This window comes from Dromiciops gliroides, chromosome 1 (assembly GCF_019393635.1).
Source record: "Dromiciops gliroides isolate mDroGli1 chromosome 1, mDroGli1.pri, whole genome shotgun sequence".
NCBI classification, from domain to species: Eukaryota; Metazoa; Chordata; class Mammalia; order Microbiotheria; family Microbiotheriidae; genus Dromiciops; species Dromiciops gliroides.
In genome coordinates, this window is record NC_057861.1 from 430,849,604 (window position 1) to 430,868,365 (window position 18,762).

The window sequence follows — 18,762 nt, forward strand, 5'->3', positions numbered from 1 at the left end:
AATGGTGAGCAGATTCCTCAGGAAGCCCTGTTCCCCTGAGTGGCTGGATCCTAAGTCCTTTGTCCCCAGGGCTAATGACAGAAGCACAACAATGTTCTGGCTCATTACACTGGTCATGCAGAGTTGTCTTTTTTTAAAGCTCTGAAGCCCTGCTATTGCTGAACCAGCCCTGTTACCTAAATCAAGTTGATGAGATGTTACTGATGTAGCCTGCTCAATCCCATGCTCCTCTTTGGATGTGTGATGTGCAGAGAAGCCTGTAACAATATAATTAAGAAAGCATTCTTCATGTGCTTCCCTGCCACATTCTTTACTTGAGAAAAATGGAAATCAAAGGTCTTTTTTAAAAAAAAAAAATCATAACTGAAGTGCAGAAAATTCTGTATTCTTTTATTTGGTAGTCTCGTGTTTAGATAATCACTGTACATATGAAAAAGGAGGTAGCTGACCAAGTCCCTTGTTAGACAGATAACCATGACTGAGCAAATAGTCTTAGCTTTCAGATTTGAAAACAATTTGCTGATGGTATTAACTCTTTGTCTAAGGTCAGCTAGGAATTGTTTTTCAATGAGATATTACCCTACAAGCATTTGTAACCTTGAGATTTATGTCTTGTGGAGGTCAGCTCCTGGCATTGTCCTCATCCCTCTTTCTAGGGTTCCCAAGCACCAAGGAAGCTGGTATTGATCAGTGACCTGGTCTGGTAAAGTGCTTCCTAGAACCTAGAGCATCTGAGGAGGAGACAACAAGTTTGGTAAAACCACCTCCACTAGAGGTGGAGTCACTAGAATTGCTTGGTTTTAGTGAATGTCTAAATAGCTGAGGGATGGAGAACCATGTGTGTTCTTTGGGAGCTGTAGGCTAATAGTGGTAGTCTTCTGTTAAGGGGAACTGTTTGTTGCCCTTTTTGCCTTGTTGACAGCATGTTGTCTGAATCATATAGTGGCTCCACTTTTCTTTCCAAGCTTTGTGACAGTTGAAAGCTGAAATAACTGAGAAAACAAAGGTTTGAGCTTCTGAACATACTGATTTATTAAGCAATGAATGCCAATTGCCTAACGCATCAGGACCAGGCTTCCTGAGCTTGACAATGGACCTCAAATACATAGGGAGACAGATTTTTATGCATTAAAAGAAAACAATTAACAGGATATAAAGCAGGATACAAGATCAGATAATCTGACTTCTAATTGGAGGAAAGATGATGAATTTCCAAGTAGAGACGGGGGAAGAACAAGCAGGTGGATTTTTCTGAATGTAAAATGGGATGCCACTCAATTCCCACAGTTAGTAAGCAGGTGGAATTTACAGGAAAATGAAACTTAGATCTCAAAATGGAGTCAGTTTGGTTCACAGAATTCCCACAATTCTCTCAGCTTCCACCGCTCTGTGATCCAGCCAAAATGGCTGCCTTGTTGCTCACATAGAACAGTCCACTTCCTGTTTTCACACCTTCGCATAGGCATGCAATGGCTAAAATTGGCTGCTCCTCTCAGATTCCCTTGTTCCTTCAGAGCTCAGCCCAAGTGGCACCTCCTCCATGAAGCTTTTCCTGATGCCCCCAGCTGCTAGTGGCTCCTCCCCCTGAAATCACCTGTACATACTTTTATATGTACATATGTTTCTCAGTAGACTACATGCCTTTTGAAGGTAGGAACTCTTTCATCTTGATCTTTGTGTTCTAAGAGCCTTAGCACAATGCCTGGCACACATTATCGACCTTAATAAATACTTACTGATTGGGGCAGCTAGGTGGTGCAGTGGATAAAGCACCGGCCCTGGATTCAGGAGGACCTGAGTTCAGATATGGCCTGAGACACTTGACACTTATTAGCTCTGTGACCTGGGCAAGTCACTTAACCCTCATTGCCCCCCACACGAAAAAAATGCTTATTGATTTATTGGTAGTTTTGTATACCTTCTGATACTGCTATCATGGTGGTTGTTTGGAAATTGTTAAATATCCATTCTAAGAGTTTAAATCATATACACAGTGACAATGGCAGTAGGATGCCAGCTTTCTTTGTCAATGAGAAATTCCAGCTGGATATTTAGTTCCTTATTTTTGTTGTATAGACACAGAACATGCCTTATAACATACTGACCAACCTTGTCATGCTGTGCCCATCTCCTGACCAAGAGAGGATGGGCTCAAGATACAGAATGTGATAGATATTTTTGAACATGGCCTCTGTGTGTGTGTGTGAATTTGTTTTGCTTGACTAAGCATATTTGTTATGAGTTTCTTTTCTTTTTTAGTAGAAGGGCGGAGGTGGTAAGGAGAAATAATAAATGCTTGTTCATTGGAAAAAAAATAATTAAAAATAAGAAAAACACAGCATCATAATACTCAGAGGCCAAAGCCTGCACTGTGGGTTTGGCTGCTGGTAATGAGGTTTTGAAGTTAAGAAAAGGATATGCTCCTCAGCAAGCATCTTTAGCCTTCTCCATCCATCTCATAATGTGAAGAGAGAATTGGGGTAAGGGGAAAAAGAGGGCAGGAAATAGAGCCCGTAGAAAGTGCCACATAGCCGTCACTTCTTTCTACTAGAACTAGAAGCTCTGCTCTTTGCTCAGACAAAACGTGACCTTCCATTTTTCACAGGGTAAATTCTGTGTATTCTTCTGTTTTGCTACAAAAACAGCCAAGAAAGCAGCCTGGCTGTTATGCATGATGGTATATTTGGGACAAAGACAAACGAAAGTTTATATGTGTGACTGCTGGAACTTCCATATTTTTGAAGACAATAACATATCTAGATATTGGAATTTTCTGTTTTGTTAAGTAGAATCGTCAAATTACCATAGAATGTGAACTCTTTGAAGGCTGGGATCATGTTCTTCTGTCTTCTTGTTTTTGTTTTTTATTCCTAGCCCTTAGCACAGGGTGTATTCATAAGGTGCTAAGTACATGGTTGTGTTGATGTTATTAATTTGAAATGATGCAAGGGATACAGGGGAAAATGGTGATGGTAACAATAATGCCTTAATTTTGTACAGCTTCTCATAGTTCATGGGATCAACCCCCTCCTTTTACAGATGAGGAAATTCAAACCGAGCAAAGTTAAGTGATTTAACCAAGGTCCCACTGGTAGTAATAATCAAAGGTGGGTTATGAACATAGGTGCTCTTATTCTAGATTTGAGGCTTAGGAGTTTAGCTAAGAAAGAGAAGAGAGATAAAGGATGACAGCTAGAGAGGACTGTAAAGTATTGTGAGGGTTTGTTTCAAGGATAAGGGAGACTTGGGCACGTTTGAAGGTATAGCAGATAGGGAGAGGTTGAAGATCAGAGAAAGGGTGATGGTTGAGGGGGCAGTCTGCCTAGACTTAAGCAGGTTAGGATGGAATTTCCCATGAGATAATATTTTGTCATACTGAATAGCCAATTTTCTGTGTTTAATCTGGAACGTGTTTCATCTGATTCATACGTTTTTAGAAGAAGCTTACCTTCATTGGTGGTAGCTAATGAGGCATGTCTAAATTCTGCCTAGATTTGAGCTTTGTCACAGGCTCCCACATCGGCGAGCTAATTGTCTGGGATGCCTTGGATTGGACAATGCAGGCCTACGAACGCAACTTCTGGGACCCATCTCTACAGCTGGATACACAGCAAGAAATCAAGCTCTGTCAAAAACCAAATGAAATTTCCATTCATCATTTCACATGTGATGAGGAGGTAAAAACCTGCAAAGTAGGCCATAGATCATAGATTGAATCCATCTGATCCAATATCCTGTCTTAGGTGTTCTTATCCATATATCATACATGAAGCACCTGAAGCCCAGGGAATTCTGTGATTTGTCGAGCATCACAGAACCAGGAGAGAATAGAACTTAGGCCTTAGGCTTCCTAGTGTAGTAGTACTTTTTTATAAGCCTGCTACTTAAGCTAGTGAGGATCTCGGGTTTACATTTTCATTTTAATCTTATGTTAGGCATAATCCCATAAAGTTCCCTTATTGAACATCAGCTTGTGCCACAGTTTCTGATTTTTTGGGGGGGATATCAGCTCTGGCATGAAATTAGCTTTAAATACCTTTGCAGCTTTAAATAGCTTTGAATAATAGCATACTTATTTATTTTTGATTCCTTATTCCCTGGCAAGAAAATTATTAAAAGGCTCTGAATTTAATTTTACAATATTATTTAAAATTTTGTTTCTTTTACATGATTTCATTAAGATTTAAGGTTACCATTTAGCATTCACTCACAGAATATTCTAGCAAGCATTTCTATGAATAGTAATATATTTCCCAGTAAGATAAAATGGAGTTGAAAACCCAAGCAGCATCTTTCCCTTCATCGGCTAAGCTCTAAGGTTGGGTGGCTGACTGGAGCTGCCGTGGAATTGAATGTTCCCCATGGCCTTGGGGCAAGTCAAAACCGAGATCTGTCAAGTCACCAAATCCTGGCTGGGGGCCAAATGTTGCATCTTCTAGCTCCAAGGATAAGAAAAGAATTTTTAAGGAGACTAGACACCTGAAGGATCATATTGCAAAAGAGATGACCAATAGGATTTCTGTTTTTATTTCCTTTTATTTTTTCCTCACTTTTCCAAATAGGTGCTTTGAGTTAAATATTGTCTTTTAATTTAAAAGTTCATTTTTAAATGACCACAAAAAACAAGACAAAAACAAACAAACAAAAAATAATAAAATTACCACAACAGACACTTCCTAGGCACTTGCCTTGTCTAATTTTATTTCCTTCTAGAGGTATTTTTGTATACCATCTTTTTTTTTTTTTAATCTTGTAGGGGAATTTTTACATAATGAAGAATGGTAGATAGTAGGCTGAATGCAAGCTTGGAGACTTTGTGTGGAGGCATTAGTGATTTTCTGTGCTGTCTTGTACAGATAAGGAGACCCAAGCACCAAGTTTGTAGACTAGCAGGGGTATTCATGAGGCAGCTAGAAGTTTCACCCATCACACTTTGGCCAACCATGTTAACTTAATCAATAACCACATTTAGTCAGGTTGGCTCTATAGCCCATATGTATGAATGCTGGGGTGCCCATGTTAAGGGACCTCTGGCTTTGGCTTTTGGAGGAGGGAGAATAGGTAGAGGATGAAGTACTTGGGGCAGAAGACCTTGGTGAGGTTGACATGCTGTGATCTAGTTAGTCATGTTACTGTTTGTTCTTGGCTCAGGTATGAACTCAAGATTCCCTAAAATAGGATGAACTCAGGTAGCAAGTGTGGGGTGGGCTCTAGGGATGGCTTCAGTTACAGTGCCTTCTTGGGGTCCCTCTTTGGTCAATTTACTATTAAGAAAGATGAGTGCTTTGATTTTTCAAAAGTTCTGAACTGAAACTCCAAAAAACAGCATTTCTAGATGCACAGCAGAACACAAAAAGGACTCCGTATGAAACCATGAATCTCCATTTCATACACTTGCTTTTTAAATAAAAGTTCATCATAAATTCTAGGGGACTGCTAGGTAGCACAGTGGATAAAGCACCGGCCCTGAATTCAGGAGGACCTAAGTTCAAATTTGGCCTCAGACACTTGACACTTATTAGCTATGTGACCCTGGGCAAGTCACTTAACCCTCATTACCGTGCAAAAACAAACAAACAAAAAGATCCCAATAAATTCTACATTACTTTCAAAATTGTCCTGCTTGTTTTCTTTTTAAAAAGTGTAACAATGACCCTCTTTTTGTATCACTATTTATAATCTCTTCCTCCTCCCCCCACTCCCCCCCCACCAAATACAAACTGAAAGAAAGTGGAAATAAAAGGAGATGGACCCCTTGGAACAAATAACCACAGTCAAGCAAAATATCCACACAGTGGCTTTGCCGCCAATTTTTGTCTCTGTCCTTTGTGTTTATCAGTTCTGTCAGAAGGTGGTAACATAATTCAGCATAGGTCTTTTGGAGATAAGGTTGGTTCTCACTCTAGGACTTTCTCAGGTGAACCCTCCACTCTTGCTGCCCTCCAGACACAGAGCTTTGTAAGGTACACTTGTCCAGTCTCATGCTATGATGGGAAGCTACCATGAATGGACACTAGCTTTACTAGAAGGGGCCCCCTTACCTATTGCGCATGGGCCATTTTGCTGACGTTTTGTGCAGTTCTGGGGTGGAAGAAGTCACTTACTGTAGTTTCTCATTATATTTCTTCATCATTATTCAGTCTTGTGCAAACTTTGGGCTTTCGCTGGAGTAGGTATTTAGGAGCTGGGAACCTACTTCCCATTCATCCAACCATCTTGCCCAGAAGTGAAGACAAATGTTTTAAAAAGCTTAGTAAAGTTAAGAATAACTTCTAAAGAAAGGGCCAAATGGGGTTAATGGAGAGGGCCAGGCTTGGAATTTCTTACCTAGGTTTTACGTTAGCAATTAATTAAGTGCCTGATTCAGATTTCTATCAAACTTAGTTTCTTTATCTAAAAAAGGGGCATAATAATGCATGTTTTTCCTGCTTTGTAGAGCTATTTTAGATAAGATGGGGGGCAGCTAGGTGGTGCAGTAGATAAAGCACGGGCCCTGGATTCAGGAGGACCTGAGTTCAAATCCGGCCTCAGACACTTGACACTTACTAGCTGTGTGACCCTGGGCAAGTCACTTAACCCCCATTGCCCCACCAAAAAAAAAAATAATAATAAGATAAGGTGGAATTTTGTCTGTGAGAAGACTGTAAGAAGGGCATAGTATAGTCTTATTTGGAAAAAATGCCAGTGTAAGAACAGCACTTACAACAGGAACTTTGGATAGTACTGTAAAAATTGCAACTTGAGGTCTTTATTTGTAGAGTCCATGAATTTTATAAGCTACTGGGGCCAACCTTCGTGGTCACATTATCTGGGCAAGAAGTTAAACAGCTTCTTCTCCAAAGTTATAATATCATGTATATGAAAAACAGCAACAACAATATTAATAATGACAATTGCTATTTAGAGTGTCTAAGCAATTTAAAGTATTAGGGTTTCTAAACAATTTAAATACATTATCTCATTTCAGCCGAAAACATTTGTTAAGAGCTTACTTTGTGCCAGGTACCATGCTAAGAGGCAAAAGACAGTCCCTGCCCTCAAGAAGCTTACAATCTAATGGGGGAGATAAGATGCAAACAAATATATACCAACAAACTAAAGGATAAATAAAAATCATTAACACAGGGAAAGCATTAGGATTAAGAGGAACTGGAAAAGACAAGATTTTAGTTGGGACTTAATGGAAGCCTGGGAGGCCAGTAGGTAAAGTTGAGGAGGGAAACCATTCCATGCATGGGGGACTGCTAGATCATCCAACCACCCTGTGAGATTTACATTTTACAAATGAGCAAACTCACCTGAAGTAACACCCTGAATTATCATATACTCCATCCTACCGCCGATGGTGGGTATACCCTAAGGCTTTGTCTGAGGCCCCTCTTTTCCTCCTCATCCCTAAATTACCTTGTGTTTTACCTTATGTGTACTGATATGTATGTCTATTTACTTTACATACACCTATGTGTTTACACTTTGTTTCCCCAGATAGAATATCTTGAGGCCAGGGGCAGTTTCATTTTTGTCTTCAAATCCATCAGTAGGAGCTTTAATAAATGTTTGTAAGTACCCCAGGTAGGATATGAACCCAGGTCTTCCAGCACTCTGTTGATGTTATCTCTCCTCTAGTGTAGCAGACATCAGTCCCTGCTGTTCTCTCCAATGATAATATTTTGATAATAATAAGCATGGTGGGGATTGCAATTGGTGTAAAATCCCAGAGTTCTCTTTGTGTTGACTTCTCTATTCTCCTGTTGGAAATGTTTTGAACTTTCCTTAGTATTCTGACATTTAGCACTCCCCTTTGAAGTCACAATAGCATGGGTTGAAAGGCCAAGGATAGAGATGGAAGACTGCTCTTTTACCAAATACTAGTTTTATGTCTATTTCTGAAACCTGTGTTTCTTGCACTTTTTTGTGTGTGTGCTCAGTACTTGTTTACTGCTGTTGGAAGAGGCTTATACGTGTATAACCTTCAGATGAAGCGTGTGATTGCCTTCCAGAAAACTGCACATGACTCCACTGTCTTGCACATCACCAAACTTCCAAACAGGTATGATACATAAAAGAGATGCAGGATATCCATGGGTTCCAAAGTGGTATTTTGGGGCAGCAAATTTCCCTTTTTCCAGGATCGACAGATTATGTTCTTTTGGCAGTGGACGCTGCCACATCATTCCCTCCTCCAGGACCTTGTGAATAATATAATTAAATATACCAAGGGCTTGATTGAAAATGATTATACAATCTTATTATGTCTCCTAATTTCAGAGATTGAGCAGTCATCAAGCTCTTGAATATTTTTTTTAAAAGGTTTTTAGGGGAAGCATCCAGATTGTATTTGCCATACCTCCTCGTCTATAAGCAAGCCATGCTTTTGTTTAACTTTTGCAATGGAACAAAGTGGAAGCTTGTGGGTGTTAGGTTTCCGAGTGAGGATTTCACTCCAAAGCTGTTTTCTTGTGACTTTCCAGCTTAAAGAAGTGCTGTTATTTTCTAGACAAATAGGGTTTGGGGAGAAAATGCATGTGAGGGAAAGAGGAGGCTGACTGTAAGGGTACGACTAAGAAGACTTCTCCTGAAATTTCTAAAGTGAAGATTACAGATTTATGTGAAAGCCAATTGGCTCTGCCCCGCCTACAGAGATAATGCTGCAGCACTTCAAATGTTGGTATGAGAATTATTTCTCATTGGAAAGATGTGTTCAATGATATTTTTAAAGTGTCCACTCAGAAGTGAATAGGAGCATCCCCAGAGACATTCCTGAGCCTTTCTTTATAAATACTCTATGCCCTGCATTGAATTGCCCCAGTGGTGCTCGGGCCATATCATGGTTTCTTTGTTCCGACAGGCAGTTAATCTCTTGTTCAGAAGATGGCAGTGTTCGCATTTGGGAGTTACGGGAGAAACAGCAGCTGACAGCTGAACCTGTGCCAACAGGTCTGTGCTTCCCTCAAAGTGGAAGTTTCTTACCATTCCTTTTTAAAATGTGAAACAGAAGAATGAAAGAGCTCATTGGGAACCACATGAGGCTAAAATAAGCAAAAGTAAACTGGACCCAAAGTGTATTTTAAAAGAAGAAATAGATTGGCTTGCTGTCGAACAAAGCTGACACCTCCAAAAATAGTAGTTGCAAAATGCTTTGATTTCCTTCTTCATGTTTCCTTATATGGTAACTGCTTCATTGTGGGTACCCTATTGTAAGTCAACCAGAATTGCATTGTGTTGTGAGAGAAAATTGTTACTTTCTGAAAAGTCAGGGCCAATAATGATTATTCATCTTAGTACCTGGAATTCTAATTGATACGTGCCTAGAATTTGTATTTGTATACCAAATCCAGGATATTCCTTAATACTTCCCTCATTCATGAAACCAATGGCTATTAATTCATTTTATATATATATATATGTATATTCTATTTTACATTTGTGCTTAATGAAGGCCAGCAGGCCTTCATATTTTCAGGATGAAAACAAAAGCCTGGGAAGATTTGAATAGTTCAGTTGCTGTTCTGAAAACTGTTTCTGGCCAAGGAATCAGAAGCTGGTCTGTCTGCAGTTTTTGTTGGGCACTTGGCCTACTCTGCAGATCCAAATGGTCTGAATTTTCCCTCAGTTTGGTTTGTATACAATCTGAATGTGGCCTGTAGTCAGGTCACTTTCCCCCCTATAGATTTATATGGGGTGGTTTCTTTTCCCTCTCAAGGATATCTCACTTTATTGGTGAGGCCTGTATTGGCAAATTGTCTGTACATGGACTGTGTGATGTTTAGCCACCAATTTTGTCACTAATCATAGATTTCTTGAAGGTTATGTAAAAGTCTGGGTTGGGCTCAATGTGTTTGTGGTCCCTTCCCACCTCTGATATAAACCCGCTGCCTGTCTTCCTTTTTTTCCAGCTTCTGTGTATAATCACTGTGCTGCCAACTTTTGATTATTTGTAGGTCGATTATCCGATTTGTGTGTTGTCTTGCAGGCCTTTTCTTTCTTTCCTCTTTTCTTCCTCCTGTATTCCACTGCCACCAGGGGATGCGCTGGGGCATCAGACAGGAAGAAGCTGACAGGTTTAGAGACCATGAGCATTGTTGTGGTGGCGTTTTCCCTATTATTCCTATCTCATGTTACTACAAACTTGTGTATGTATTGCCCGTCACATCCAAAGATTCTGCTGGCAGGTGATAATGATGTTGTATCTTTCTAGGATTTTTCAACATGTGGGGATTCGGAAGGGTGAACAAACCAGCAAACCAAGCCATTAAGAAACCGCAAGAAAATGGGATGATGTGTTCCTTGGAGCTTATTGGTGATTTAATTGGACACTCGTCTTCTGTCGAGGTACGTTTGTTGTTGATGAGAAAGGAAAGGAGAAATAGAGGCCGAGTGGTAGTGGTACAATGGAAAGGGTGCTGCCTTTGGGGGTTCGGCTTCCAGTCCCTGACTGCTGCCCATGTGTGATCCGGACCCCAGGGTTCTGGGGGATTAAGGCCACACGTAAGGTGGGCCCCAGTTTTCTCATCTGTAAAATGAGGAGGTTGGATTAAATGGCCCAAAGTCCCTTCCTGCTCTAAATCTTTGATCTTATGACCTGATAGCCAGTTTTTGCTTTTCTCTCTTCTCCATTTCTATACTACCTAATAAAGACCAATGTTTCATCATCTTCGCCCTTCCTCTACTCATCTGAAGGTTTTGAATGACATCTGAACTACTAAGACAGCAGTATATGCACAATCAGTATTTGACCTTCAAGTGATCCGGTTTAAAAGGCAGGATTTTTAGCAAGTCACTATCTAAATGGGATGCCTTCTCATGCTGCTTTTGCCTTTCTTTGCATCCCTAGTGCTTAGCATAGTTCATGGTACATAGCAGGTGCTCAATAAATGCTTTTTGACTGACCTACTCACTGCATGAGGGCCGGTATTATGGTACCAGATAATAAGACAAAGCTAATGAGATTTGTGTGGAGTTGGGAGAGGGATCTAGAATGCTAGATTCTGTTGAGAATGATCCTAGAGTATTAGGGATAGAAGGGACCATAGACATTCTAATATGGTCTCTTCATTTGTACAACTGAGGAAACTGGCCCGGAGAGGTTTACACCTGGGTGAAGCTGCAAGCAGCGCAGCTGGGATCCAACCCACTCCACCTTCTAAACTTACACAATACCTTTTATCCTGATTGTGATTATTTGCATTTATGAAAATACTGACAGAGGTCTAGTATCCACAGAATTCTCATTTTAGTAAATTCACATGTAAAATGATTCACTAATTCGGCACTTAAAATTTTTTTGGTATTTTTGGTAAGGCAATTGGGGTTAAGTGACTTGCCCAGGGTCACACAGCTAGTAATTGTTAAGTGTCTGAGGCCGGATTTGAACTCAGGTCCTCCTGACTCCAGGGCTGGTGCTCTATCCACTGCGCCACCTAGCTGCCCCCTTAAAAATATTTGTGATCTCACTGAAGTATGTACTCACTCCAGTGGTACAGCTCACACCTAACCATGCCTCATAATCCCGGGTGATTCTTGCCCCTGAGTATTCCCTGTCCTTCCCTCCCTACAGCTTGTCCTCCAAAAAGGATCACCCAGTGTGCTGGAGGCCTTCCTCTGGGTATTTTAGCAATATGTGGGGACCACAATAGAACAGGGTCTTAAGAGCAGGGATTGTTTCATTTTTGCCTTTTGATCCCCTGGTACCTGGCACAGTTCCAGGAGCATAGTAAGCACTAAATAAATGCTTGTTGACTGACCAGTAGCAGTGCAGCACTCAAGCTGTCCCATCCATTTGTTGTCCCTTGTTTTTGCTGCATGACTCGTTCACTTCCTCTTCTGATCATATACTTCTTTTTTCTTTTTTTCGAGGCAATTGGGGTTAAGTGACTTTCCCAGGGTCACACAGCTAGTAAGTGTTAAGTGTCTGAGTCTGGATTTGAACTCAGGTCCTCTTGCATCCAGGGCCGGTGGTCTATCCACTGTGCCACCTAGCTGCCCCCTTATCATATACTTATTATGATTATCTTTTCCACTACTGTTTGAATTCATATCATCAGTGCTATAGTCAACTTATACCTATGGAGGGCTAATTTTTTTTCCTTTGCCTTTTAGAGTTCTGACCTGGGTCCTCTTCTTTACTTCCTTTAATGTATTTCATGTTCTCATCAGCCACAGTGGGTTCATTATTCTCTCTGTCCTGATGATTCACAGTGCTACTTAGCCTGCCCTAACCTCTCTGCTGACCTCTAGTCTCTCATGTTCAGAGGCCTAGACATCTCGAACTAGACGTCCTCTAGACATCTTAAACTCAGTGTATCCAAAACTGAAGCCATTATTTTACTCCCAGAGCCTCTCCCCTTCCAAACGTCCCTGCTACTGTTGAGGGCACCACCATTTTTCGAATTACCCTGGTTAGCAACTTAAGCATCATCCTCGGTTCCCCACTATCCACATCCAACCTGTTGCCCAGGCCTGTTGATCTTACCTTTGTAACATCTCTCAAATATGCCTCTTCTCTCTTCTGTTAATGCCCCCTCCCTAGGCAGGCCCCATCTCCTCTAGCCTCCTCTATTGCAGTAGCCTGTGGGTGAGTCTGCTTATCATCTTAAACCTCTCGCTCAGCTGCCAGAGTAATTTTTCTAAAGCACAGTCGTGATCATGTCCCCCCGCCTCTACTCAGTAAACTCTAGAGGCTCCTTGTCACTTCCAGGATGAAATACAAGCTCTTCTGTTTGGTATTCAAAGCCTCTCTAACCCAGCTCCTCTCCCCCTCCCCTGCCCTTTCCAGGCCTCTTACACCTTATACTCTAGCACACTATTCAGTCCAGAGATACTGGCCTCCTGGCTGTTCCTCAGCCTGCCTCCCAACTTAGGCATTTTTACTGTCTATTCCCTATCCCTAGAATACCCTTCCTCCTCATCTCTGCCTGCCCCTGGCTTCCTTCATATCCCAGCTAAAGCCTACCTTCTACAAGAAGCCTTTCCTAATCTCTGTTCGAATGTCTTCTTTCTTTTTTTTTTTTTTTTGGTGGGGCAATGAGGGTTAAGTGACTTGCCTAGGGTCACACAGCTAGTAAGTGTCAAGTGTCTGAGGCCAGATTTGAATTCAGATCCTCCTGAATCCAGGGCCGGTGCTTTATCCACTGTGCCACCTAGCTGCTTCCACAAGTGCCTTCCTTCTGAGGATTATTTCCTTTTTATCCTGAAGATAGATTGTTTGTGCATAGAGTTTACATGTCTCCTCCATTAGATTGTGAGCTCCTTGACGGCAGGGCCTCTCCTTTGCCTTTCTTTTCATCCCTAGCACTTAGCACAGTGCCTGGCACATAGTAGGTACGTAAGAAATGCCTATTAAACATACTGACTGGAACATCCTCAATTTTGATTCTTTCATGATTTCCATGATTTACAACCATATTGACTTTCTGGAAGAACACTGGTATTAAAAGTTGGATTTTTGTTTCAGGGAGCAGCTTGGGATCTTTGAAAGTGTTGTGGACAGTTGCTAAATGCGTTTCAGCCTGCTCTTTTTTCCTTCCTCCAGTTCTAGGTCTGGCTTGTTGTCCATATGAAATACCTGTCCGAGACATATATACTGACAGACCAAATAATATTATTCATTGTGTTGGTGTCAGAATATCTTAGTTCAAACAAAGAGTCATGAACATTGACAGAAGGTGTGTTAACACAACATTAATTATTGGGTTTGATCATTTCCCCGATTTGTCAGAGATGGCAAGAAACAACTCACATCCTGAAAGTGTATTAACTTTCATGGTACTAGTTAATCTATCATCATCAGCAAATACCTGACAAAACGTCTCCTATGTGTAAGACACCATACTATATGCTAGGGATACAAAGAGGAATAAAATACAAACTTTACACTAAGAAACTCACAAAAAATCTACAGGAGGAGACAGGAAACACACATAAAAATAACCATATAAGGTACATATGCTAAGTGCCAAATGAGTGGCATAGATCAAAAATACTTTAGAAGAGGGAGAAGGTGGTTGTGAATGGGGCTACCTAGGAAGAGGTGGGACATATAGAGAGAGTAATATAGAATATAGACTGTAAGAGCTAGAGAACACTTTAGAGATCATTGAGATAGAATTAGGTGGCACAGTGAATAGAGTAAAGGCCCTTGAGTCAGGAAGATCTGTCAGTTCAACTCTGACCTTACTCGCTGTGTGACCCTGGGGAAATCACTTCATCCTGTTTGCCTCAGTTTCCTCATCTGTAAAATGAGTAGGAGAAGGAACTGGAGAAAACCCAAATGGCATCGCTGACCAACAACAACAAAACATCCTATTATTTACAGATGGGGACCTGATGCCCAGAGGCGTTTACCAAAAGTCACACAACTGACTAGGTTGAGAAGATCAAGAGACGGTAGGAGCATCAGAGAACAGATAGTCCTTTCCCCTCACTTTACAGTTGAGGAAACTGAGGAACGGATGGGTAGACTAACTCTTCCAAGGCCACACAAGTTAATCAGTGGCAGAAATGGGATTGGAACAAAGATCTGTTCTCTCCACTTCCAGCACTTTTTCCACTGAGCTAAAAACTCCATCTTCTGACTGCAAGATCGGTGTTGCTTGAACTTAAGTTCCACCGGGCTGGCTTCTCACTCCCTTGAGGGAAGAGTCATGCTTAGGCAAGGAAATGAAGAGGGGAGAGTGGATCCCAGGCAAGGGGAGAAATGTGAGCAGAGGCAGGTTCCTGGGAGAGAGTGAGCAGGTCAGATTGACTCAAGCAGGGAGAGCTCCCGCAGAAGATGATCTGGTGGTACTTGTAGGGTTAGACTGTGTGGTGTCTTTGGGGTGCTCTGGGAGCCCTGACTCCCTTTCTGGATCCCTTCCTGGCTCCTCTGCCATGAAGCCTGTGCAAGATTACCCTTCCCCGGAAAAACTCGGATGCTTGTGCTTTGTTGAGCTGGGCGCCATTTCCTTCTCCCTGTCCCCCAGAGCTCTTATCCTGGCTCCAGGAATCACCTGTGTGCTAATGACTCCCAACCTCTGCTACCTGCTCTCTGGTCCTCCCAGCTCTTCTCTCACTACAAGCTTCTTACTGAATGTTTCCGTGTGTATGTTGCAAAGAGTGAGGGAACACTGATCAAGTGCTCACTCTGCCAGTCCCTGAGCTCCAGCCACTGAGGATACAGATCCTGGGCTCAAGGAGCTGACATGCTCAGGAGGGAGACCACACCCATAGGGGGTTGGCGGCCAGGGCGGGCACTGTCTTCCTGGAGAGTTACAGGGTGGGTGAGTGGGCCCACAAGGGAATAGATCACACAACCTATCTAGCAGAAATGGTTGCTTTGATCAGGTTCATGCTTAAAGAATTTGAGAGTTGAAGAGGAGATCGTCTGAGGGCAGGGAAGGAGGTGAAGCTTAGCTTGCTTGAATTCATGGTCCAAGAGAGGCAGTCACCCATCCAGACGGAGGGTCCTAAAGGTGACAGTTCTTCCAGGCTATGGTGCCAGACTCATTCTGGCTTCCTCCCCAACTTTCCTTGTTCCTGTACCTCCACTATCTCCTTTTCTTGGGTGAGAAACCTGGAAGTCACCTTTGATTTATCCTTTTTCTTCATCTACTATTCTTATCACTAATAATCCTATTACTCCTACTGAATATATGTGTGGCCCCTAATCTGCTCAGACATGGATTACTGTAATAGGCTCCTGCTCTCCCTGGCATTAGTTTCCTCTTACACCCTTTAAATGTGATGCACTAGTGTTTTTATTCATATTCATATTCTCATTCACTTTCCACTTCACCCCCACCCCCATGGAAAATCCAAGTTATTCCTCTAGGAGGGTTTCCTTGTTCATTGCATCTCTCATTTATCTGCCCTTCTTGATACCCTGCAGCATTCTGTGCCAGAGAAATTAGCCCTCCATTTTATGATACCTCGTCATTTGCATCGATTGTTAATGTAATGTTTACTCAGCCAGATTATAGTAGGATTCTTTGATTGCTTACATCTGCACAGGCATAAAGACTTTCGAACTTGGTGGCTTTTTGAAGGAGTTTGAAGTTCTTAGGGCAGTTTTGCTGCTAGAATGGTTGAATTGGTCCAGCAGACTTGATGAGTAAGATTTTAGATGCCAATAGATGGAGAAGGAACTTATATGTAGTGTCTTTGACCTAAGCTGTAGGTTAGGGAAGTAATCATCTGACTGGTGCCCTTGTCTCTTTTCTCTCCTCTCTGATACTTGCTCCACTCAGCTGTCAAAGTGATTTTCTTCAAATCCAGGTCTGATCACAGCAGCCTTTTCTCCTGCCTCTGGTAAATACAGTGGCTCCCTGGGAACCTCCTGGATCCAGTAAAAAAGTCCTCTGTCTGAAATTTAAAGACCTTCACCCCTGGGGCCTCTTCTTTTTTTTTTTTTTTGGTGGGGCAATGGGGGTTAAGTGACTTACCCAGGGTCACACAGCTAGTAAGTGTTAAGTGTCTGAGGCCGGATTTGAACTCAGGTCCTCCTGACTCCAGGGCGGTGCTCTATCCACTGCGCCACCTAGCTGCCCCCCCAGACCCCTTCTTCTCTAGTCATCTTAGACTTTACTCGCCTCTACTTAATCTAATGTCCAGCCACATTGACTGACTCGCTGTCCCTTATACACAACACTGCCATCTCTGTGCTTCTGTACTAGCTTTCCCCATGGCTGGAATGAGGGCATTCACCATCTTCCCCTCCAGCCCTTCTGCTCAAACTACTCCTTTTGTAGACAGCCTTTCCAGGTCTCCTCCACTTCTTCTCCCCACCCCTCCCTAATGCCTTTCCCCTATGTATCTCTTACATGTACATAGTTATTTTTATGTCTCCTCCATCAAAATCTGAGCTCCTTGACCATGTTTTTGCCTTTCTGTGTATCTCTAGAACTTAGCATAGTGCCTGGCACCTAGGAAGCACCTAATAAATGCTTGACTGGCTACCTGCCTGGCACAGTCACCATGTCTGGAGCAGCAGGGGCCCGGTGATAGGAGTGTTGGGTCTAGGAACAGAGTGAGTTCAGCCCTCCAAGAACCACATAACCTTGGGCAAATCACTCAACCTCTCCAAGCTTTTCTCTCTTCATTTTAAAAATGGGAATAAAAATACCTGTAATTACCTACCTGATGATCCCAGAAGATAATGCATGTAAAGAGTACTGTATGAACAAAAGGTATGATTACATCCCTAGGATTGGTCCTCTTCCTCCAAAGAGCTCAGAATGGTCACGCCTAAATTATTTTATTTACAATAAGCTTCTTGACTTTGAAATTTGTGATTACACAGGCAAGGGCTAGTCTCGTTTGGTTGAGAGATAGGGAACAAAGTGATTTCCAAAGAACTGAAAATGAAAATCACCCAGAAGGCAGTGCAGAGATGGAGGGCTTTTATGATGGGTGTGAGCAAGACTGAAATGGAACAAATGAGGAATTTCAAGAAACAGGAATAAAAGATGCTCCTGGGGAAACAGGTGATAGAAAAAGAAAGTTGAGAGATGACAGGTGTACAGACTTGGGCCCCATTGGTATCCTCAATGCTGTTAGGAAAGTCTTCAACATGTTGGGTTGACCCTCCTCTAGTGAACTTATTGGAGGGTCTGGACCAGGGTCCCACCTGAGGGGCAGGCAGGCAGAAATGGTTTGCAGTCTGCATTTTTGGAGGAAACATCCAGATTAATGCAGTTACTGATTCATTAGAGGTGAGTGTTTCTTAATCAAAGAATGTCAGCAGACTTGTAGAGGTAGCTTTTATTCATTTAAGAGAACAGACTTTTTCAAGCAGTTTAGCAGCAGCCATTTGTACAAAAACAATGGGTGATCCTTATCTAGTCATTAAAGCAAATCTAGTCAGACCTCTGTTTGGCAATACAGTTTTTTTTTTAAACAATGTGTGAAGAATTAGAATATGATCAAATACTAAAACCATAGAGAACACAACATAATCTTTCTTTTAAATTAGAAAAACTTTCAGACTCTTGCAGTAGCTGAAGTTTAGAATTATGAACATTGAATGTCACTGAAATGTAGATGTTTCAGCGTCCCAGTAATAGAGAAGTTTGGAAAATAGAATTCTGGGTGATAGAGAGGAATGTACATTTGTCCACATGTAGAAAAGAAAATAATGCTTTTAAATGAAACTGACTTCTGTTTTCACATCCAAAGTGGTGGGTGGCCCTTGATGGAAATATATTCTTTTAAGATATTTGTGATAAACAGAGTACTGTCTTTCTGCTTTTAAGCTCTGTTCCCTGGACGCTTCATGAAGGCACACACCATGGATTTTATATTTCACTGAGCACTTAGTACACTGCAGGTGCTTAATAAATGTATATTGAATGGAATTCCCATTATGTGCTATAATTCATGATCACTTTCGTTACAGATGTTCTTATATTTTGAAGACCATGGACTAGTGACGTGCTCCGCTGATCACCTCATTATTTTATGGAAAAATGGAGAGCGAGAGTCAGGATTACGAAGTTTAAGATTATTTCAGAAATTAGAGGATGGTGGCGATTTGAACCTTGGTTTCTAGTTTTGCTGAATAAGGCATTCATGTGCATGAACCCTGAATATCAACTATAGGCCAAGAAGAATTTTAAGAGATGTCTGGAAAATTGTAACATATTCATCTTTTACAAAATTTTAAAATGTTTTTTTTTCTCTGACTGGTACATAAAGTTCTGTTTTTGTTGAATCTGTATTCTCTGAATCTATAAAGAGTGAATATGTGTGTGTGTGTATTCTTTATGTATACATACATACATAGTGAGT

At 41.6% G+C, this 18,762-nt stretch overlaps 1 protein-coding gene across 2 annotated transcripts in view; it reads left to right on the plus strand.

Annotated features, from left to right (window-relative positions):
• Positions 1 to 18,685, plus strand: part of WDR41 (WD repeat domain 41) — a 65,928-nt gene extending 47,243 nt beyond the window's left edge. For both annotated transcript variants that reach the window (XM_044003551.1, XM_044003558.1), the window contains exons 9-13: positions 3,493 to 3,677; positions 7,929 to 8,050; positions 8,849 to 8,937; positions 10,199 to 10,332; positions 18,371 to 18,685. In XM_044003551.1, the coding sequence (XP_043859486.1) occupies positions 3,493 to 3,677; positions 7,929 to 8,050; positions 8,849 to 8,937; positions 10,199 to 10,332; positions 18,371 to 18,523 (683 nt within the window). In that variant the 3' untranslated portion in view covers positions 18,524 to 18,685. The remainder of the gene's footprint in view (positions 1 to 3,492; positions 3,678 to 7,928; positions 8,051 to 8,848; positions 8,938 to 10,198; positions 10,333 to 18,370) is intronic.
• Positions 18,686 to 18,762: the final 77 nt, after the last annotated feature.